This window comes from Chiloscyllium plagiosum, unplaced genomic scaffold, assembly GCF_037043375.1.
Source record: "Chiloscyllium plagiosum isolate Xiang-an unplaced genomic scaffold, Cpla_swu_hap1 HiC_scaffold_14, whole genome shotgun sequence".
In the NCBI taxonomy this organism is placed as follows: Eukaryota; Metazoa; Chordata; class Chondrichthyes; order Orectolobiformes; family Hemiscylliidae; genus Chiloscyllium; species Chiloscyllium plagiosum.
Window position 1 is genome coordinate 54378858 of NW_028270152.1, and position 23988 is coordinate 54402845.

At 41.8% G+C, this 23988-nt stretch overlaps 1 protein-coding gene across 1 annotated transcript in view; it reads right to left on the bottom strand.

Moving 5' to 3' along the window:
* Positions 1-8030: 8030 nt before the first annotated feature.
* Positions 8031-23988, bottom strand: part of LOC148147970 (uncharacterized) — a 38423-nt gene continuing 22465 nt past the window's right edge. Inside the window, exon 2 of the mRNA XM_087993979.1 lies at positions 8031-11976. Coding sequence (XP_087850105.1) covers positions 9589-10533 — 945 coding nt within the window. The 5' untranslated portion in view covers positions 10534-11976 and the 3' untranslated portion in view covers positions 8031-9588. The remainder of the gene's footprint in view (positions 11977-23988) is intronic.

The following is a 23988-nucleotide window of genomic DNA, read 5'->3' on the forward strand; positions in this document are numbered from 1 at the left end:
CGGTTGGAGGGGTGGGGTCTGAGGGCGGAGGTGCGGGATGTGGACGAGATGTGTTGGAGGGCATCTTTAACCACGTGGGAAGGGAAATTGCGGTCTCTAAAGAAGGAGGCCATCTGGTGTGTTCTGTGGTGGAACTGGTCCTCCTGGGAGCAGATCCGGTGGAGGCGGGGGAATTGGGAATACGGGATGGCAGTGAGAGAGAAAGAGTGTAGGTTGGAGTGTGTAGTAAGTGCGAGAGAGTGTGTGAGTGAGCGAGAGAGACTGAGAGATTGCGTACATCAGAAAGAGTGTGTGAGTGAGTGAGAGAGACAGTGTACATCAGAGAGTGTGTGTGACTGCCTTTATTCCTGATGAAGAGCTTTTGCCCGAAACCTCGATTTCAAAGCTCCTTGGATGCTGCCTGAACTGCTGTGCTCTCCCAGCACCACTAATCCAGAATCTGGTTTCCAGCATCTGCAGTCATTGTTTTAACCTTGTAACCATTTAAAAGTCGAAGAATGTGTTGCTGGAAAAGCACAGCTGGTCAGGCAGCATTTGAGGAGCTGGAAAATCGACGTTTCGGGCATAAGCTCTTCTTCAGGAATGCATGAAATGTCAACTCTCCTGCTCCCCGGAAGCAGCCTGACCGATTGTGCTTTACCAGCACCATACTCTTCGACTCTGATCTCCAGCATCTGCTGTCCTCACTTTCTCCTCGTAACCATTTAAACATAAGTTGTCACCCATCTAAGACAGAGATTAAGAGGATGTTTTTTTCTCTTGTGTGTCTTTGGAACGCTTCTTAAAAAGATGTTGAAAACAGAGATTGATTTGTTTTTAAAGACAGATGTGGATAAATTTTGGTAAGGAAGAGGATAAACAACAATCAGGGACATGCTGGAATGTGGAGTTGAAGTTACAACCTGATCAGCCATGATCTTATGAAATGGGGTATCAGGTTCCAGGGACCAAATAGCCTACTCCTGCTCCTTGTTCGTATATTAATTTGGTACAGGTTCAACAATGTTAAAGAAGCCTGACACCATCTAAAGGAAAGCAATGTCCTTAAGCAGCACTCCAGCAGTGCAGCAACACAAGCACTCACTCCATCCACTATGGGTGCAGTATTCGTCAGCTACAATTATATAGCAACAACTTTCCAAGGCTTTTTCATCAGATCACCCAAATCCAAAATCTTCACCACTCAGAAAGACGAGGGCTAGTTAAGTGTAGGAAGGTGTCCCCGTCAGGTTCCCTCCAAGTGAAGTGTTATCCTGATTTGAATGTTTACCACAATTCCTGCATCATCAATGGGCTCAAATTTCAGACTTCCTACCAAACAACACAGCTAGTACTTTTAGTACATTAAACTGCTGCAGTCCGGGAAGAAGGCTACCATCATTGGGCTATTAAGGATGACAGTAATTGTTGGCCTTGACAACACTATCCACATCCTGAGGGTGAATGAATAAGGATTATTTTCTGCCTTCACTATCTTGATCATGAAAGTTGGCAGTGATTCCAGATTGGATGTAATTGTTAGCCATGTGTCAGCTGAGTTGGCTGGATGGCTGGTTTCTGATGCAGTGTAATACCAACAGTTTGGGGTCAGTTTCTGCAGTGGTTACGGTTGCCATGAAAGAGTTTCCTGCTCAGTCTATCCCTGTGCCTAAGGTGTGGTGACTCTCAAGTTAAACTACCACTCATTGTGTCTCTCTAATCAGATCACAGGGCTGTGGCAACTCTTCCTTTTTTATATAAAATATTTATCTAAGCTGAGGACTTTTAGTGGCACAGTAGTAGTGTACTACCTCTGAACCAGGATGCCTGAGTTCAAGTCTCACCTGCTCCAGAAGTGTGTAATAACATCTCTGAACATGCTAATTAGAATATCTATCTGAAATGCTGATAATTCACATTTGTAAACAAGTAATTGAACTTGATAATCAAATAAAATCACAAAAATTGTAGTTGTTAAAGGAAATAATGTAACAATCTGAGTGGTTTTGCGAGAATTTAAGATGATTTAGATCATGTTGGTGCAGCTAACTCTCAATATTCGACAATCCCAAATTTCCTGACCCTTCAGACTAGCTGCTACTTGCAAGGAGTTGCATTCAATGTGTCTGTTGCCTGAAATCATTACATGAAGCTTTCGAGATTGCGGACATCTTGATATCTTTATTTCACATATGGACAAACCTACATTTTGAAATTACTTTCACAAATTTATTAGGAATCCAGTTTTTGTTCACATGTAAATTAGCACCACATGTAGACACTTGGACACATACGTCTCCATCTCTTCCATACACTGGACTGTGCAGTATATAAGTACCTTAAGGAAAAGGTATGTGGTGATGCATGTCTAATCTATTTTTAGACTATTCTAAGTCAGAGCCAGTGGCTGTAACTGCAGACTCAAAGACCTGTTCAGATTCCTTAATTACATTGTTAAAATGTTGGCTCCATTGGGCCATAGAATGTTGTAAAATCAAAAATTACAGACTGAAGATCCAGCCATTGCTTACCTCGAATCTCAACCATGGTCCAGAATTTATGACTGACGACGAAACAAGTAAACTTGCCGGTAAATTCAAAGTAAGCTGCCCAAATAGATCTATCAGTCTCTGCAGCACAGACTTCCATGTTCCTATGAACCACACCAAATGAAGGGAGTCCCATGGCATACACCAGCAGCCCTCTATGCTGTCCCCCAAATGAGGATAAACTGTATCAGTATCTGAACTGGTTGCTGCGCACATGAGACTGAGTGACAGGGTTTCAGCTTCATCAACATATTCCCAGCTTCCACTCCTACTAGACCAGGTTATAATTTTTGGCTATCTGAATGGGGAAAGGCACAAGAGCTGGGCTATGATAAGGTGTGGGGTGCATACATACAGAAGAACAAGGAGCAGGAGTAGGCAATTCAGCCCCTCAAGCCTGCTATGCGGCTGATCTCATCCCAGTTTTTATTCCACTTTCTTGCCCACTTCCAATAACCCTTTAACCCATTATTAACTGAAAATCTATCTAACCTCTCCTGATGTTTGTTCATTTTTCGGCATCCATGTCTGGGGTAGCAAATTCCACAGATCCATCCTTTCAGAAAAATAATTCCTCCTCTTCTCTGTTCTAAATCTGCCATCCCTTAGCCTAAAACTATGACCTCTCATTCTAGATTGCCCCACATGAGGTAATCTGCTCCACATCGACTTCGTCAATCCCTTTTAGCATTTTCCATTCTTCAATTAGATCTCCTCCCATCCTTCTAAAGTCTACTGAATACAGAGGAACCTTGATTATCCAAATGTGACGGGTGGGCACAATTTTGTTTGGATAATCGATTATTCGGTTAATCGATTAACTGCCTTTCCTCTGGGGCTCGGAGTTTTTTAAGTCTGCTCCCCATTCAGGAGACGAGGCAACAGCACAGCGCATGAGACCCCACCCCCCCCCCAGTCCAACACCGCCCCCCAACCCCGTCCAAAACCTTCCCCCGCCCCATGCACTCCCCGCCCACCCCCACCCCCTCTCCGGGGCAGCCGGACTGTACACCAACAAGACTGCTGCTGCTGCCTTTTGTGGGGTAAGTCTCCAAATAGCACACACTCTCGCATGCGCACTCTCTCTCACACAAGCACATACACACACACACAACTTTTTACTGCAACGATTTGACAGGTTCCACTTTTACCCCGTACAGGACAATGTTGGAGCGATTATCTGTGGAAGGGGGGTTTAGGGAACACAGCTGTGTCGAACTTCAGGGAAAGTGTGGGGGGAGAGAGGGGGGGAGGTCAGTCATTTGGAGACAGTGCCTGTTTAATCACTGTAAACAAAAGACGTGATCACTGTTGCAAATACATCTTTGATGTAATGTTTCTATCGGGACCTCAAGACGTCCTTCGGATAATCCAATATTCAGATAATTGATATTCGGATAATTGAGGTCCCTCTGTATAGGCCTAAACTGCTCAAACTATCATCATAAAACAAACCTTTAATCTCTGGACCTCTCTCAATGACCTTTAATGTAATTACATCTTTCTGAATTGAAATGAATTGAATTTGACAAAGATCAGTTAGCCTCGAAACGTCAGTTCTTTTCTCTCCTTACAGATGCTGCCAGACGTGCAGAGATTTTCCAGCATTTTTTCTTTTGGTTTCAGATTCCAGCATCAGCAGTAATTTGCTTTTATACTTTTATGAATTTATTGTCACGTGTATTACGGCACACTGAAAAGCTTTGTCTTGTGAGCAATACAGGCAGATCACATAGTTAAGTAGCATAGATAGTAAATAATAGGTAAACAGCAGCAAAAATAAAAACACATGTACAGGTGAATGTTAAGGGTCTGTGAGTCTATTCAGTATTCTAACAACAGTTAGGTAGAAACTGTTGCAAAACTGGCTGTTGCGTGTGTTCAGGCTTCTGTACCTTCTCTCCGATGGTAGCAGATATAGAAAACATTGCCGGGGTGGGATGGATCTTTAAGAATGCTGGCGGCCTTTCCTTGATAGCGGGCCTGGTAGATGGATTCTGTAAATGGGAGGTTGGCCTCTGTGATTGTCTGGGCGGAGTTCACCACTCTTTGTAACTATCTCCAATCTTGAATGGTACAGTTGCCATACCAAGTAGTGATACATCCAGACAGAACACTCTCAATGGCGCACGGATGAAAGTTGGCAATGGTATTCGCCATCATGTAACCAGTGCATCCACATGAAGACTCCAAGGAAGCTTGTTGTGGATGACCAATCCCAGGAGCTTGACACTCTCCACTCATTCCACCTGTTTGCTGTTAATGTGTAGGTGGCCATGAGTAACATCCCCCGAAAGTCAATAGTGAATTCCTTGGTGTTGCCAGCATTGAATGCTAGGTTGTTCTAAGTGCACCATTTTTCCAAGTCTTCCACCTCCCGTCTGTAGTCTGTTTCGTCCCCATCTGAGGTTTGAATGACTATGGTGGTGTCATCAGCGAACTTGTAAATGTCATTAGTCTGGCATCCTTCTTCAAGTAAGATGACCAAAACTGTACACAGTGCTCCAGATGTAGCCTCACGTATGCTTTGTACAGCTGCAACAACATTTTCCTACTTTTATATTCCATTGCATACTAACTTCCTGCAATTTATGCGGAAGGACAGTTAAATCTGTCTGCACCAAAGCATTTTGAAGCTTCTCTCCATTTAGATAATAATCTGCCTTTTTTTTTCCAACCAAAATGAATTACCTCACACTTATCCATGTTAAATTCCATGTATTAAGTCTTGGTTCATTCACCTAACCTATCTATATCCATAAATTTCTTATTTTCTCATTGCAACTTATTTTCCCTTGATTTTAGTGTCATTTGCAAATTTGGCAACTGTACATTTTATCCCGGTATCTGAGCTATTAATATTGATGTAAGTCCAGACATACTGCATCTACAGGAGCCCCATTATCCACTTTGCTGATTTCATCTTTGAAGAGCTCTAGCAGATTTGTCAAACATGATTTCATAAAAACGTATTGATTCTGATGGATTCCATTCTGACTTTCCAAATATCCCATTTGCTATTTCCTTAATCATGGATTCCAACAATTTCTTAAGCACAAATATAAAAACCAACTGGTCTACAGTTTCTTCTTTTTGCCTCCCTTCTCTTTTGAGCTGGGGAGGGGGGGGGTGGGTTACATTAACATTCTTCCAAGAATCCAGGAAATTTTGGAATATTGTATCCAATACTTTCCTTTATTGGTCAGAGTATTGAGTACAGGAGTTGGGAGGTCATGTTTTGGCTGTAAGGACATTGGTTAGGCCACTTTTGGAATATTGTGTGCAATTCTGGTCTCCTTCCTAACTGAAGGAAGTTGTGAAACTTGAAAGGGATTAGAAAAGATTTACAAGGATGTTGCCAGGATTGGAGGATTTGAGCTATAAGGAGAGGTTGAATAGGCTGGTGTTGTTTTCCCTGGAGCATCGGAGGCTAAGAGGTGACCTTATAGAGGTTTATGAAATCATGAGGGGCATGGATAGGATAAATAGACAGACTCTTTCCTAAGGTGGGGGAGTCCAGAACTAGAGGGCATAGGTTTAGGGTGAGAGGGGAAAGATATAAAAGAGACCTACGGGGCAACTTTTTCACACAGAGGGTAGTACGTGTCTGGAATGAGCTGCCAGAGGAAGTGGTGGAGGCTGGTACAATTGCAACATTTAAGAGGCATTTGGATGGGTATATGAATAGGAAAGGTTTGGAGGGATATGAGCCGGGTGCTGCAGGTGGGATTAGATCGGGTTGGGATATCTGGTTGGCATGGATGAGTTGGACCAAAGCATCTGTTTCCGTGCTGTACATCTCTATGACTCTGTGACAATGCATCAAGTAACTCTGCTGCCACTTCCTTTAAGACCCTGGGATAAAGGCCATCAGGCTCTGGGGACTTCTCTGCCTTCAATTGCAGTAGGTTGCTTAGTATTTTTACCCTAAAGATGGAGATTGTTTTAACTTCTATCTTTTCTACAATCTCTGTATTAGCTGTTATTATCGAGATGGCTTCAGTATCTTCCAGTATGAAAACAGAGGCAAAGGTCTAAATGTTTGGGATGAGTAGTTATGGTGGAGATGGTTGGTAGATGGTTGATGGGAATATGCTGCATTGAGCAATATGAAAGACAGTCTTGCAGTTGGCGATTTGAAAATGCAATAAATGGCCTTTCCCACTTGTGTTTTTTTTTATTCTTTCATGGGACATGGACATCACTGGGTGGCCAGCATTTATTGCCCATCCCTAGTTGTCCCGGAGAAGGTTTTCGTGAGCTGCCTTCTTGAACCGCTGCAATTCACGTGCTGTATATTGACCCACAATGCCATTAAGAAGGGAATTCCAGGATATTGACCCAGTGACAGTGATTTCCAAGTCAGGATGGTGAGTGGCTTGGAGGGAACTGGCAGGTGGTGCTGTTTCCATGAATCTGCTGCCCTTGTTCTTCTGGATTAATAGTCTAATCATAATCTCACTAGGCGGTTGCCTCCCATTATTAGTGATGAAATTGAATTACTTTCCGGCATTGTTTCTAGTAGGCTGGGACTTCACTGTCACGGCTTTCTGTTTCTGTTGCCTTTATAAAGTTTGTTTGGGCAACCTCTTGTCTCCATGTCATTAGACTGCATCACTCCTCCACTGCACCTCCCAGAATGTCCATTGTAGCATCGAGGAACCTGGGAGCCCACACTCTTTCTGTTTCACTATAATTAGGTCTTTCTGCTCAGAAATCCATCTACAAATACTCCCAGTCGCAGCTGAATGTGCTGTCTCTTTAAGTAGTACAGTCTATCTTTAAGTGATACTAGCCTCATTCAAACTCTGTTCTCTATTGATCAGTTCAACCATCCTACTGCATGTTTAATGCTGCCTGGTTGCTACTGTCCTGCAAATTATCAGGCAGCAAAGGCCTTTGTCCTCTATCAGAAGCAACAGCATGGATTAATTGCACAATGCAATCCAATTTTTTGATGCTGTCTAATTTAGCGCCGCTATGCTCATCTCTGGCAACAGATGTGAGCCAGACCCTAAAGGTAACCAACTTTCTTCTCTCCATCATAAAGGACAGTCATTAATTTATTATTTGTCACTGGATGTGCAGTAGGTACCAACTGCTTTTAAAGGTGACATTCTGAATAACTCAATAAACCATCAAATAAACTGTTCACCTGGTAAGCAATTACCTCTCAGCAAAATTTTTCTCAATTAAATGAAGTTTATGTGAAAATCCTGGCTGTCTCATATAGAGCAAAATAGCTTTTGATGTCATATTTCCAACTTATATTACATTAAATTCTCATTTGTATGCATGAATTCAGTGGCAGATAAGCACACAGTAGAAATGTTCAACAAATCATTTTTTATTTTAAAAATACGATTGTTAGACTAGTGTGCATTCACAAAACTGACCTAACAATGACCTTTAGGATGCAGCTAAGTGGACTCTAACCAACATTTTGGATAGATACAATTGTTGCTAATCTTATTTGCTGTTGCCTGCAAATGTTTAGTTCAAAGTCACTATCAAGTTGTGTGTTCAATCATGAGGTTTTTGCAAATGAAAAAGCCCAGCTGCCCAGCAGCATCCAGCAAAGTCCCATCATTACACAGTGTCCCTCTGTCACTGAAGTGAATCTAGGATCTTTGCTTCCTCTCCTAACATTTGGATATTTACAACAAATTTCTCATCCTGTTATATATTAGTAATATTCAGGCTGTTAATAATATTCAGGTATTGGTATTAACTGGAACCTCACCTCATATATAGGAGAGGAGTTTTTCTTTTTCATTAAGTATACTTGGTATGAAATGTTTCTTTTCTCCTATCATGTTGTTTGATGCTACAATCTGAATTAGGATTCAAAATACCATGTTTGTGGGTGACATAAAAATAGTTGGGAAGGCAAGTGGTGATGCTGACACAAAGAGTCTGTTGAGGGGTAGAAACAGATTAAGCAAGGGGGAAAAATAACTTAGCAGATGGAATATAATATGGGAAAGTATGAGGTTATGCACTTTGGAATGAAGAACAGAAGAGCAAATGTTATTTAAACGGAGGATGACTGCAGAAAGCCACAGTACGGAGGGATTTGGGAGCCCTCATGCACAAATCACAAAAAGCTAGCACCCAAAATCAATGGGTGGTAGGGAAGGCGAATGGAATGTTGGCCTGTACTTCAAAGGATATGGAGTATAAAAATAGGTAGATTCTTAATAAAACTGTACAAGGCACTAGTCTGACCACAGCTGGAAGACTGAACAATATTGGGTCCTTATCTAAGGAAAGATATACTGGCATTGGACGCAGCCAAGGAAGTCTCACTTATCTGATCCTTGGTCTGAAGAGACCATCTCACGAAGAGACATTGAATAGGCTAGGCCTCTGTTCCTTTGAACTTAGAAGAATGAGAGACGACCTTCTTGAAACATACAAAAATCTTAACAGATTTGCCAGGGCCGATGCAGAAAGGCTGCTTACCCTTGCTGGAGACTCTAAGACTAGAGTGCATAATCTAAAAATAAGGGGTTGCACATTTAAGACAGAGACAAAAGGAACTGTCTTCCCTCAAAGGGTAATGAGTCTGTGAAATTCTTTATTACAGGCGGCTGCAGAGGTTAGCTTGTTAAGTACATTTAAGGCTCAAAGTTTGGGAGAAGATTTGTAGCTCAGGTGCTCGTTGTTGAGGTTCTGTTCGCCGAGCTGGGAATTTGTGTTGCAAACATTTCGTCCCCTGTCTAGGTGACATCCTCAGTGCTTGGGAGCCTCCTGTGAAGCGCTTCTGTGATGTTTCCTCCAGCATTTATAGTGATTTGTATCTGTCACTTCCGGTTGTCAGTTCCAGCTGTCTGCTGCAATGGCCGGTATCTTGGGTCCAGGTCGATGTGCTTATTAATTGAATCTGTGGATGAGTGCCATGCCTCTAGGAATTCCTTGGCTATTCTCTGTTTGGTTTGTCCTATAATAGGAGTGTTGTCCCAGTCGAACTCATGTTGCTTGTCATCTGAGTGTGTGGCTACTAAGGATAGCTGGTCATGTTGTTTCGTGGCTAGTTGGTGTTCATGTTTGCGGATCGTTAGCTGTCTTCCTGTTTTCCCATGTAGTGTCTTGTGCAGTCCTTGCATGGGATTTTGTACACTACATTGGTTCTGCTTAGTCTGGGTATCGGGTCCTTCGTTCTGGTGAGTTGTTGTCTGAGAGTGGCAGTTGGTTTGTGTGCTGTTATAAGTCCTAGTGGTCGCAGTAGTCTGGCTGTCAGTTCAGAAATGCTTTTGATGTATGGTAGTGTGGCTAGTCCTTTGGGTTGTGGCATGTCCTCATTCCGTTGTCTTTCCCTTAGGCATCTGTTGATAAAATTGTGGGGGTATCCGTTTTTGGCAAATATGTTGTATAGGTGTTCTTCTTCCTCTTTTTGCAGTTCTGGTGTACTGCAGTGTGTTGTGGCCGTTTTGAACAGTGTCTTGATGCAACTTATTTTATGTGTGTTGGGATGGTTGCTTTCGTAGTTTAGGACTTGGTCTGTGTGTGTGGCTTTCCTGTATACCTTTGTGGTGAATTCTCCGTTCGGTGTTCTCTGTACCATCACATCTAGGAATGGGAGTTGGTTGTCCTTTTCTTCCTCTCTAGTGAATCGGATTCCTGTGAGTGTGGCGTTGATGATCCGGTATGTGTTCTCTATTTCTATGTTTTTAATGATTACAAAGGTATCATCTACATATCTGACCCAGAGTTTGGGTTGAATTTGCGGTAAGACTGTTTGTTCTAACCTTTGCATTACCGCTTCTGCTATGAGTCCAGAGATGGGTGAGCCCATGGGTGTGCCGTTGATTTGTTCATATATTTGGTTGTTGAATGTGAAGTGTGTTGTGAGGCACAGGTCCAGTAGTTTCAGTATGCAGTTTTTGTTGCTAGGTTCCCCGTCTTGTTGTCTGTTCTGTATGTCCAGCAGGTTGGCTATTGTTTCTCTGGCTAGGGTTTTGTCGATAGAGGTGAACAGTGCCGTTAAATCGAATGAGACCATAGTTTCTTCCTTGTCTATGTGTATATTTCTGATGATGTCCAAGAATTCCTGTGTTGATTGTATAGAGTGTCTGGATCCACTGATCAGGTGTTTCAGTTTCTGCTGTAGTTCTTTAGCCAGTTTGTGTGATGGTGTCCCTGGTAATGATACTACGGGTCTTGGTGGGATGTCTGGTTTGTGCACGTTCGGTAGTCCATAGAATCTGAGGGTGTTGTTGCTTTCAGATTTTATTCTCTGTAGGTCCAACCTGGTTATCTGTCCGTTTTTTTGTAGGTTCCTCAGTGTGTTGTTTATGCTATTGGTGAGCTGTGGGGTGGGGTCAAAGTCCTTCTTTTAGTAGGTGTTGGTATCTGCCAGTAGTTGTTGCGCTTTTTGGATGTACTCTGCTTTATCCAGGATGACCGTCATTCTGCCTTTGTCTGCTGGTAGTATGATTATGTTCTTATCGTTTCTTAGTGCTTTTAATGCTTCCCTCTCCTTGGTGTTGAGGTTATGTGTTTGTCTTTTCCTTGTTCTCAGAGGTACGATACTTTGTCTCACTGTTTGTTGTGTCTCTTCTGTCAGTCCATTGTTCCTGAGTGTGCATTCTTGTGCTGCTAGGAAGTCTGCTGTTTTGGCGACCCTGTGGTTGTAGTTGAGTCCCTTGGCCAGTATTGTTCTTTTTGTGTCTGTGAGCTGTCTGTGGGAGAGGTTTCTAACCCACAAGTGTGTTGTGGTGTCCTCTCTGTTGTGTGTTAGTTTGGCCATTTTTTCTTTTAGTGCCGTTTTTTTGCAGTGTGTGGTCCTGTTCTGTACTAGGGTGATGGCCTGTTCTATGGTCCGGGTTCATTCCTGATTGGTGATTTTTGAAATTAATGATTTTTGGCGCGCAATTTCTTGTCTGTATTTGTGTAGTCTGTTGTGTGCGTCTGTAATCATTACCTGGATCATCCTGAATCCGTTCTGTCTGGCTGTGTCCCTGGCTTGTGGGTTGTTGACTGGCGGTCTGTATCTGACACATTGTGGAAGGATTCGATTCTTTCGGCATTCATGCAGGAACCGGAGTTGTTCGTATGTGGCGCTCAGGTGGTTGGCACAAGATTCCCATTTCCTGGATTGTCTTAGTGTCTCTCGCCCGTAGGTGTTCAAAGTTTGGGAGAAGATTTGTAGCTCGGGTGCTCATTGTTGTGGTTCTGTTCGCCGAGCTGGGAATTTGTGTTGCAGACGTTTCGTCCCCTGTCTAGGTGACATCCTCAGTACTTGGGAGCTTCCTGTTAAGCGCTTCTGTGATGTTTCCTCCAGCATTTATAGTGATTTGTATCTGACGCTTCCGGTTGTCAGTTCCAGCTGTCTACTGCAGTGGCCGGTGTATTGGGTTGATTGAATCAGTGGATGAGTGCCATGCCTCTCGGAATTCCCTGGCTGTTCTCTGTCTGGCTTGTCCCATAATAGTAGTGTTTAAGGCTGAAATAGATAGATGTTTAATCAGTAAAGAAATCAAGGGTTGTGAGTTAAAGACAGCAAAGTGAAATTGAGGATTGTCAGATCAGTCATGATTGCATTGGATTGTGAGGTGGACTCAATTAGTTGAATGACCTACTTCAGCTCCTCCATCCTATGAATCGAGAGGAAAGTAAAATCAAGGACTGTCTTCAGGATTAGATTTCAAAGTAACATCATTTATATTAAACACCTCTATACATGGTAAGCATAGACATGCCAGGCTTTGACTTATTGTGACATTATTAAAGAGTAAACTTATCTTTCTGTGTTCATGTGTAGGCTTTCATGCGAGTCTTCCAGAAAATAATGTTTTCTGTCTAATTTAGTCTGCTATAGTATGTCTGTTCTAGATCTACCCACACTCTGCTAATTATGCTTTGAAACTACTCAAGGTTGCTGCATGGTCCTGAAGCTCTGACACAACAACTCTTCCTAAACATCTTTCTCCTGTCGTACATATTGATTAACAACTATTTGCATACTGAAATGAGTTACATAGGTTACTTCTTTTTACAACATTTATTGTACGTTAGTTTTCCTTATCTCTCCTGGTTCTCCCCAAGTCTTTGACTTGATTCATCTATTTCAATAGATAGGTCAGGAAAGTCTATGACCAGGTATTGAAACACTTGAGGTAAGATTCGTGATTTTGTATTTCCTCGGCTGGTTTCCATTAGATCAGAGATTCAATTTGGTTGAAGGAACTTGCAGTGAGTGATGTAATTATAATTAATTCTCAGAATTATGAGAGGCTTATGCTTCTTCTGCTCCATTATTACCATCAGATAACATTATTAGCTCCCCAAGGAAGAAATTAGGTAGTCTACCAATGTATTACTGTTCTTCATATGAGGCAGCTTGTTGCCTTCCAATATTGATTGTTCTTCAAGGATATATTCCAAGGCATGAATATTCATATTAGGTTGGGGATGATTTGGTTTTTTGATTGATATGTTTTTTCAGGACATCTTCAAGAGGTGAGTCCTTTTGTTACCGTGAGTACATTGTTGGTGTAAGTCTGGACAGTTTTATCTTCACTGATGTGGTGTTTTGGAACCACATCTGCAACAAGATTCTGGAGTATTAGATTGCTTAGGATTTTGTGTTGATGTTGTCTCATGTGGTAAAACGTTCAAATGAAAAGTCGGTCTCCTCTGCTCAGATGGTCGATTGTGCTTTACGTAGTTAACACTTTCTTGAATGTTCTACATCAATGGAACCTTTTGCTGTACAATGTTTTCCAGGACAATTTTCTAGACTCTGCATCCACTGCTATTTGGAGTGCTCATTCTAGAGTTAAATCCTCTTTTGATTGAAGAAGTTTAGTAATGGATTTATCGAAGAAACCAATGACAAATTCTGTCGCAATGAGTTCTTGTAAGTTTTGATAATGATCAGTATGCACTATGAAGTTATCTACAGACTCTCCTGAAATTTACTATTGAATCGTGATCTCACCTGTAACATATTTGGAGAGGAAGTGGAATATTGATCAAAAGCTGTTGGGAGGTTGTCAAACAAAGTTTATTTCTCACTGATCTTGTGTCTGTGTAACACATGATATCTTGTTCTTTCAACGTAGTAGAAAAATGTGCTAAACTGTTCTGTATTCAATTTGGTGTCTAAACCAGAAGCTGTTTGAAATCGTGGAAACGATGCTTTTGACAGCTGTCAATATGCAAATAATAACAAGTGAATCACAGAGTCATAGAGTCAGAGAGATGTCTAGTATGGAAATAGATCCTTCAGTCCAACTCGTTCATTCCGACCAGATATCCTAAATTAATTTTGTTCCATTTGCCAGTGTTTGGCCCACATCCCTTTAAACCCTTCCGAGTCATATATCCATCCAGATGCCTTTTAAATATTGTAATTGTTCCAGCTTCCACCGCTTCCTTTGGCAGCTCATTTCATACACGCACCACCCTCTGCATGAAAAAGTAGATAGCTTAAATTTTTTTCTGGTGGAAAGATTGATACCACAGAATATTGGTGCATTGTTTGATTGCTGATAGGCATTTGAAGTTAATGCTTATTTTGTTTGGAAGAATATTGTCAAGATTTTAATCTCCTTGTACTAAATCTATTTTGTGGTTTTGTGGTAGTGGTAGTTGATTAAAGATATTGCTAAATCTTTGCTCTTGTAAACATTGTTATCGAAGTACTAACAAAAAGCTGTTAATGTTTCTGCTCTTTTAAATGTTTTTTTCCTAATGTAAAGTACAATTTTTCTTTACCAACATAACACCTTCAAAGAACTGAATGAACATGGTCCTTTTAAAGGATAGCTGGAAGATTTCCAAAGGATTTGAGAGTTAAGCTTTCTTAAAATGGCTTCACTCAATAATTTCAAATAATTTTCTTTAAGCTTGTGCTTGAAGACTTCATTTAACTTTGTCATTAAATAAATATTTGGGGTGCCATGTTGGCTCAGTGGTTAGCATTGCTGCCTCACAGCATCAGGGACCCTAGTTTGATTCCAGCTCAGGCAACTGTCTATGTAAAATGTGTACATTCTCCCCATGTCTGTATGGGTTTCCTCCCATATTACAAAGATGGGAAGGTTGGGTGGATTGGCTATGCTAAATTGCCCATAGTGTCCAGCGATGTGTAGACTAGGTGGATTAGCTGTGGGAAATGCAGGGTTATAAGGATAGGGTAGGGAGCGAGTCTGGGTGGGATGCTCTTCCGAGTGTCAGTGTGGACTTGATGGGGTCACACAGCCTGCTTCCACACCGTAGTTATGCTATAAAATTTGTTAACTCTCCGTTAAAAGTCTTAACTCAGTATAGTTTATTGGGTGGAAATGAAACCATTGGTACCTTGTCTCAAGCTATCAAATCTACTTTGGTGTCCAATAATTGGCTTCTTTGCAATTTGCACTCAACTCAGATTTCTCCTGTGAGCTGCAAGTAGGCTTTTGCTGCTCTCACTGCTTTCTTACTGCCTGTAAAAGGCATTTTTGAGACTTAGTGTTCTGACAATTTCTCTGGAGAGGTTTCCTAATCAGAGGGTTTTCCATCACTTTAGTTGTTCAGCACTGTGGCTCTTGTTGTTGTTAGCTCATCTTAAAGCTAAACCAATGATTGCTTGAAAAGAAAACGCCAAATAAATGTGGGTGCTGAAAATCAGAAACAAGAATAGAAATTGCTGGAAGAATGCAGAAGGGGATGACTGGATCCAAAATGTTAACTCTGTTTGTTCTCCATAACTGCTGCCAGACCTGCTGAGTTTTTCCAGCAACCTTTTTCTTTGTTTCTGGTTGCTTAAAAAGGTGGTTTTCTGGATTATTTTCTTCATCAGATGATCTCCAATTGTTTCTTGATCTTCACAGTTGCCATAGTATTCTAGATTTGGAGGTGGCGGTGTTGGACTGGGGTGTACAAAATTAAAAATCACACAACACCAGGTTATAGTCCAACAGGTTTATTTGGAAGTATTAGCTTTGAGCGCTGCTCCTTCATCAGATGATTGACAACTATGATTAAAGAGTAGTGCTCCAAAAGCTAGTGCTTCCAAATATATAACCTGGCGTTTGTGATTTTTAACATAATATTCTAGGCAGTGAATCCCATTGCTGTCACAATCTTTTATCATTATGGTTTGATGCCACACTATGAGATTGGGTTCAAGATAGACTGGTCAAGGAGAAAGTAAAGTTAAAAAAAATGCCTTCATAGACTTCAAAAGTAATAATATTTATTCTGCATTAACACTAAATACTACGATTCATGGTATTCATAGATATTCCAGTCTGACTTGTAGTGGCTGAATCATTAAGGATTAAATTCTCTTCCTGGTGTGTTTATGTCCATGTGCTCAAATGAGACCTCTAGTACAGTAGCCTGGTCTAGTTTGGTCTAGCATAGCACATGTTCTAAGTCCATTAACAATAATACTTCTGCTGAATGACAAGATGATCTGTGACATTATCACAAAGTCACTGCAAGATTCTCAAACCCTTACAAAATTACTTTTCGTCGACAGGCTGGGGTTTTTTTCCCCCAGGAGCATGGGAGGCTGAGAGGCAATCTTATAGAAGTTTATAAAATAATGAGGGGTATAGATCGGATTAATGATAGTTGTCTTTTCCCTAGGATGGGGGATTTCAAGGCTACCAGGCATATTTTTTAAGGTGAGAGAAGAGAGATTTTAAAGACATGGGGGCAAACTTTTTTTTTTTTTTTTTTTTTACACAGGAGGATGGTGGTTCAAGTGTGGAATGAACTTCCTGAGGAAGTGGTGGATGTGGGTACAATTAGAACGTTTAAAGGGCTTTTGGATAAGTACATGAATAAGAAAGGTTTGGAGGGATATGGGCCAGCAGCAGGCAGGTGGGACTAGTTTAGTCTGGGATACTGTTCAGAATGGACTGGTTGGACTGAAGGGTTTGTTTCTATGCTGTATAATTCTATGACTCTATAAAAGTTCATATGAGTGTAAGTTCCAGTATCCTTCACAACATTGCTATCTACATTTTGACAGATATCACCCTTAAATATGTCTTCAGTTTGGAGATGTTTGGATATTGTCTGTCAGATCAACCCTACTTCACTATGTGTTATACTTTGTAGCTACATGAGCTCACCTTTCCATTTTTCAAGACTGAAAATTCAAAGCTTTCCCAGCTTTTCCTCATAACCCAGACCCTTGACTCTAGGGAATAGTCTCAAACCTCTGCTCTGAATTACATTCAAAACTTGACTATTTCCATATGATCTTACCACAGTACTCATGGTGGATTACTTAGCACCTCATTCATATTCAGAACATGCTGCTAACCGGTGCCATTAATTTTTTTTTAAATAAAACTGGGAAATTGTAGAGATCCAGTCTTCAGCTCTACCACAGTAAACATTTATTAGCGCTAAGGTAATGTGAATAAAATCAAAATCTGCGCATCCGATCATGAATTCAGCTCAAACAATTACTCCAGATAAATGTAACTAACAGGATATCTTCCCTTATTCGAGCAAATCATTGCTTTTCTTACACTGACAATCTTAATTTCAAAGTGTGAAGTCTAACATTTGAAGACAGATATCTGTAATCATTTTAAAATCGAGACCATATCAGGTTTCAGGGTAAGCCTTCAGTTCCTGAACCAGCAAAAGGTTAAATGGTTTTAAAAGGAAACTGTTACCTAATTAAATAACTGCATAAGATCAAAGTCCAATTTAAAAAAAAACACTAAATGCTTAAAGACTGCTGCACACTTTTGGTTTTGATGTTATTATATATCATTCAACTCATTGTTTTCTCTTCTCTTTCTCACCTCTTTATTTTCACACTCACCGCTCTTCATTGGGGGTCATTTTTCACATTCCAGCCTGAGCCACCAACCAAGGAGAGAATTATGGTATTTTCCCAAATAACCAATGACTGGAATCTTGTGGCATTTGCCACCTCTATCAGTAAGTGGTACTGGGTCAGGTTAATTTGAGATAGTCTGCTGGCATTAATCCTCCTTTTTATTTGTTTTGCCTCAGCCCTATCTATTGATTTATGGTAAAAGGATGCACTACCTTAGAGTATTTATAGAAGATGCATTGTTCTGAAAAAAAATAGCAGTAGGAACAATTAAATTTGGTCAGGCTTAATGACTAGGACCTTAGGGAGCTAGTACAGATAGATCTGTTCCCACCAAAAGCTAGCATAGGACTCCATACACAAGTGAAGCCTGCAGATGCTGGATATCAGAGTCAAGAGTGTGGTGCTGGAAAGCACAGCAGGTCAGGTAGCATCCAAAGAGCAGGAGAATAGATGTTTCGGGCAAAAGCCCTTCATCATGAATGATGCAATGAGCCGAGAGGGTGGTGAGATAAATCCGTTTGGGGGGGGAGGGGGGGGGCTAGTGGGGAGGTACTTGTGAATGCAATAGATAGATGGTGATGAGGGTAATGGTGATAGGTTGGACAGGAGGGTGGAGTGGATAGGTGGGAAGGAAGATGGACAGGTAGGACAGGTCATGAGGATGGTTGGATCCAGAATAAGGTGGGGGGAGAGGAAAAGAAGAAACTGGTGAAATCCACATTGACGCTGTGGGATCGGACAGTCCTGAGGTGGTAGATGAAGCCTTCTTCCTCCAGGTGTTGGGTGGTTAGGGAGTGGCGATGGAGGAGTCCAGGACCTGCATGTCCTTGGCAAAGGGGGGGGGGGGGGGGGGAGGGGGGGGGGGGGGGGGAGAGGGGGAGTTGAATTGTTCAGCCACAACGCGGTGGGGTTGATTTATTGGTGCGGGTGTCCCAGAGATGTTCTCTGAAGCATTGGAGACACTGGGGAGACAGGAATGCCTATTCGCAGAGTGCTCCAGGACATCCACACCAACCAACCCCACTGCCCTGTGGCTGAACACTTCAACTCCCTTCTCACTCTGCCAAGGACATGCAGGTCCTGGGCCTCCTCCATCACCACTTCCTAACCACCCGATGCCTAGAGGAAGGCGGCCTCATCTTCCGCCTCGGGACTCTCCAACTCCATGGCACCAACGTGGATTTCACCAGTTTCCTCATTTCCCCACCTTATCCCAGATTCAACCTTCCAACTCAACACTGCCCTCATGACCTGTCCTACGTGTCCATCTTCCTTCCCACCTATCCACTCCACCCTCCTCTCCGACCAATCACCATTACCCCCACCTCCATCCACCTATCACACTATCAGCTATCTTCCCCCCCAGCCCCACCCCTCTCCCATTTATCTCTCCAACCCTCTCCACCCAAAATCTGTGATGTCAGAAGAATGAGTCATCACAATGTAATATAAATATTATTCCCTGCAGAACCATTACTTTGTTTAACAAGCATCAGCCACCATTTTGTTGCCAATATTGTCAATGGAATGAACATCTTATGAGTTCTACAATATGTAGTGAGCTACTCCAGCCGATTATTACCCAGACTAACCTTATCTTGCCCAAGTGTGCCCAATGCCCGCCTCACACCTCGGCTACAGTCAACCAACATTCCTCTTAATGATCACCAGCTGTTTCCTGACCGTTGTCTATTATCTACACAGTTACCCACTGGAGCCTCAACATTTCAGTAACATCTTTGCTTCTGGGGTGGCATGTCAGATGGGCAGAGCCATCAGCCAGTCAGCCACCTAAATGTAACCCTATTCTGTGGATGAACTCAAATTTGCAGTTTTAATGGGAGATGGTTCAGCGGTCTCTAAAGGACAACCCACTAAGGAGTATCACTCTTTTAGCTCAACTAAAATCAGCAAAGTGCAACCAAAGGCTGGAGACTGAAGATTTATCAAGATTGTTAATCAAACTCAAAAACTAACAGATATGACATCCTTTGGTAATGAGTTATGTAAGTAAAATACCATCTGAACAGTTTGAAGTAACCACAGGATTTTTATCCACTTTCATAGTCTTAATTACTTCATTAATGCATCCTTAAGAATTACTATAGATGCTGATTAATATTAGTTTAAAAATTCCTGGACATAAAGATAGTTATAAACTTATTGCATTGCTGCTTATAAATCCTTTTGTAATTGTGATGAATATTTAGTAAGTAAATTTTGCTGATGTTTTTTTGAACTTGCACTAACATCAGCTTTGAATTATACTAATCCAACCCATTTTGGAAAGTAATATAAGGAAAGAATAAGTGGTGCTGTCAATATCCATTATTCAATCTTCAATAAAATACACCGGATCTCAGATACAGGTACAAGTGCAGTAAAATGTTGCAAATTCATCATTCTTTCATTCACTTCAAAGGCTGAATTGTAAATGTCATACAGTTTACTCTGATTGCATACTGGAGTAAAAGCTATAGTGCCTCCATCTCCAGATTAAAGCCATGAAGTGGAAATTTCACATTTGCCCTGATGTGAATCTACCACAGGATCAACCGAAGAGCAATGTCAGCATGTGCAATTTAATATCTTCTGGGGCACAAAGTCCTCAGTGCAAACCCTAGGGGAGAGTTACATTCATCTTGGGTCAATCTGCCTTGACCTTTGTATGGTTCCTGTGAGGCTGATCGTATAAATAGTTCAGAAGACACAGTCTGTCATCCAGAGATATTAATGAGTACATCTTGAAAGTCCCTTTATTACTGTTCAGTACCAAGGAGGTTCGTCTGGTAATGTCAGAAGTAAAAGCCCTTTGCTTTTAGCACTGGATTTCTTCTTTATAGCTGCTGTGAACTAACCTTATTTAAATGACTTCATACACTGAGAAAAAAATACCTAAAGGGCCCTGAAAGAAATGCTGAAGATTTTAAACTTTATTCAGTAACAATCTAAGGAAAACATTTTAAAAATTCCCAGTGAAAACAATACAATTGTACATGAACAACATGCAGCATTCGGGTTACATATGTGCTTATTTAATGAACATGATTCCATTCAATACAAGCTTTCCAGTGGTGAACACAAAGCCTTGCAATCCAGTTCATGTATAGTTTTAGTTCTTATTTCAAGATTATTACTTATACTTCTGCTCTACCAAAATTTAAATTAGGAGCATTTTTAGAGAAGTTATCATTTTCTGCTTTCCATAAACTCCCCCACCTTCCCAATGACACTAACTCCTGAGTCCCCATTGCTTCAGTTGGTGCATAACCATCCCCGAAGAGGAGAAAAAAGCATTTTCAAAGAAGTAATTTCTGAAACCCATCCACCTCTCTCACAATCCCTATCAGTCACATGATAAATATTTCCTTGCGATGCAGTACACTTGAGCACTATGAGGAAAACTATTAGCTGTAGGAGCTTTGGAAATTTTATATCTGTAAGGTGGAGTGAGCACAAGGGCCTCATAAATCCCCATTTAATGTTTGGATGTTGCAAAATCATTTCCACATAAAAGCAGCTCGAGACAACCCTGGTACCAGTGCTGGTTTCATGAGATAATGACCTGTATCCTTAGGAACAGTGGATGAGACCATTGTCGCGCAGAAAGTAAACATTTGAGATTACAATAAGCCTTGAACTTTAGAACTTATGAAAATGGAATATACACTTCAAGAAAGTAACACCAATTTTTAATATTGCTATCAATATCGTGGAGATTACTATTGACCAATACTGGCTTACAATACTGGGTTAGCTGTTTGGGTGGCACTGTGGCTCAGTGGTTAGCACTGCTGCTTCATAACATCAGGGAACTGAATTCAATTCCAATCTCGGGCGACTGTCTGTGTTTGGAGTTTGCACATTCTCTGTGTCTGTGTGGGTTTACTCCAGGGTGCTCTGGTTTCCTCCCACAATCCAAAGCTGGGCAGGTTAAGTGAATTGTCCATGCTAAATTGCCAATAGTGTCCAGGAATGTGTAGGCTAGATGCATTAGTCAAGGGTAAATATAGTTTATGGGGAATTGGTCTGGGTGGGTTACTCTTTAGAGGGTTGGTGTGGACTTGTTGGGCTGAAGGGCCAGTTTCCACATGTAGGGATTCTATGATTTTACTGTGATTTCAAGAGTTGGACAGAGGCTAGGAATACTGCAGTGAATAGCTCACTTCTGACTCGCCAAAGCAGTCCACCACCTACAAGCCACAAGTCAAGAGTGTGATGGAATATTCTCTACTTGTCTGGATGTTACATCTCCAATAAAGTTCAAGAAGCTTGACACCATCTAGGACAAAGCAGCCCACTTGACTGGCTCCCCATCCACAAGCATCCATTCCCTCTACCACTGATGCTCAATAGTGGCATCTACAAGATGCACTGCAGAAATTCACTGAGGCTTCTTAAGCAGCAAACCCACAATTACTACCATCTAGAAGGACAAGGGGTGGAGGAAATCATGTGTCAGCATCACTTGGTCCAATAAGACATCCAGCTCCTTCTATGCAAAAGAGAGCATCAATATTTCCCCACCATCTGCCATGTCTGGGTAAAATGGGAACGACTGCCTGCAAGTTTCTCTCTAAGCCACTCACCATCCTGACTAGGAAATAATTGCTATTCCTTCAACGTCACGAGAGAAAAATCCTGGAACTCATTCACTCGTGGCACTGAGAGCCTACCTACACCAAATGGATGACAATGTTTCAAGAGGTAGCTCATCACTATCTCCTCAATAACAACTAGGGATAGACAATAAATGCTGACCCAGCCAGTGATGCTCACATCGCATGAGTGAATAAAAAGTAAAATAAATTAAGATTTAAATTAAGAAAATTGAATTAAGAATTAATAAAAAAGAATTAAATGAAATAATATTATGTTTCCATGTACAAAATGCAAATATAACCAATTTAATTTGGTTATGTATTTTTTAGTTGGACTGTGATACAACTAAGCCTTTCCTGGACTGCTTATCATTCTGTTAGCCCCAAAAAAGAGATTCTTTGCATATCGACAGAGCTTGTAAAACTTTACAACGGTTAACTCTTTGTAAGTTGCTGGACACTTATGTTGGTATGACAGTCACTGGGCTGAATCTCTCTTTGTTTGGCTGAGTCCAAGGTCTGTTAAGCTCTTTGAAAAGTTTTCATTGTGAGGCCCTGTGAGTTTGCACAATGTACCTCCCCAGTCATGCCTCATTAATTACTAGTACCTGTTTCACAAGCAAGTGCAAGTCAGCTGTAACTACAAACTGGAGTTGAACCTCAAAGGCACTATAACACCTGTGGGAGAAGTGTGTACAGTACTTATGCCTGTATGACATCGATCTCAGTTAGCCACCAGTGCCATTTCCATATGCACAATGAGGACATGATGACTCCAGCGCATCTCCTCCACTTCCTGCATCTCCGCCCTTGAACTCCACCCCTCCAACCACAACAAGGATCGAACCCCCTCTGGTCTTCACTTCCACCCACCAAACACTTGATACAATACATCATCCTCCGCCATTTCCACCACCTACAGTCAGACCCTACCACCTCCCTCCTCACACCTATCAGCATTCTACAGAGACCATTCCCTCCACATGTCCCGCATTATGTCCACATGCCCACCAACCCACCCTCCACTCCCAGCATCTTCCCTTGCCACCACAAGAGGTGTAAAACCTATGCTGACATCTGCCCCCTAACCTCCATCCAAGGCCCCAAAAGGATCCTTTGCATTCAGCAGAGATTTTCCTGCATATCCAAACATCTTATCTACTGTGTCCATTGCTCTTGATGTGATCTCCTCTACACTGGGGAGGCAGGGTGCCAACTTGCGGAACTTTTCAGAGAAAATCTCCAGGAGACATACACCAAACAGCCCCACCAACCTGTGGCCGAACACTTCAACTCCCCCTCCCAGCCTGCCAAGGACATGCAAGTCCTTGGCCTCCTCCACTGCCAAATCCTAACCACCTGACGACTGGAGGAAGAGCACCTCATCTTCCACCTTGGAACGCTCCAACCACACAGAATCAAAGTTGATTTCATCAGGTTCCTCATCTTCCCCCTCCACCTTATCCCAGATCCAACCCTCCAACTCCGCACCACCCTCGAACTGTCCTACCTGTCGATCTTCCTTCCCACCTATCCGCTTGACCCTCCACTCTGACCTATCGCCATTAGCCCCAACTTCATCTACCTATTGAATTCCCAGCTACCGTAACCCCAGCTCCAACCCCTTCCTCCCATTTATCTCTCAGCACCCTTGCTCCTACCCTAACATTCCTGATGAAGAGTTTATGCTTGAAACATTGACTGTCCTTCTACTCAGATGTGGCCTGACCAGCTATGCTTTTCCAGCACAACACCTTTTGACGATGAGGACAATCCAATTTAACCATACTATCTTCTGCTGTCATGGAGGCAAATGACTGTTCGACTTAAATCCCATGTTCCAATAGTAGATCCACTATGCCCTAAATTCTCATGCAATTTGGCATATTGAATATCTACCTTGTAATAAATGGCCATCATTCATACACTGCCACAGGTCTTTCTTCTTCAGCAGTGCTTTATATCTAACCATGTTCTATCATTCTTTTTTCTGCATTTTTGCTGAAACCTATTGCAAGTCAAGCTGGTGCCCACATGTGCCACTCTTTAGGAGTTTATG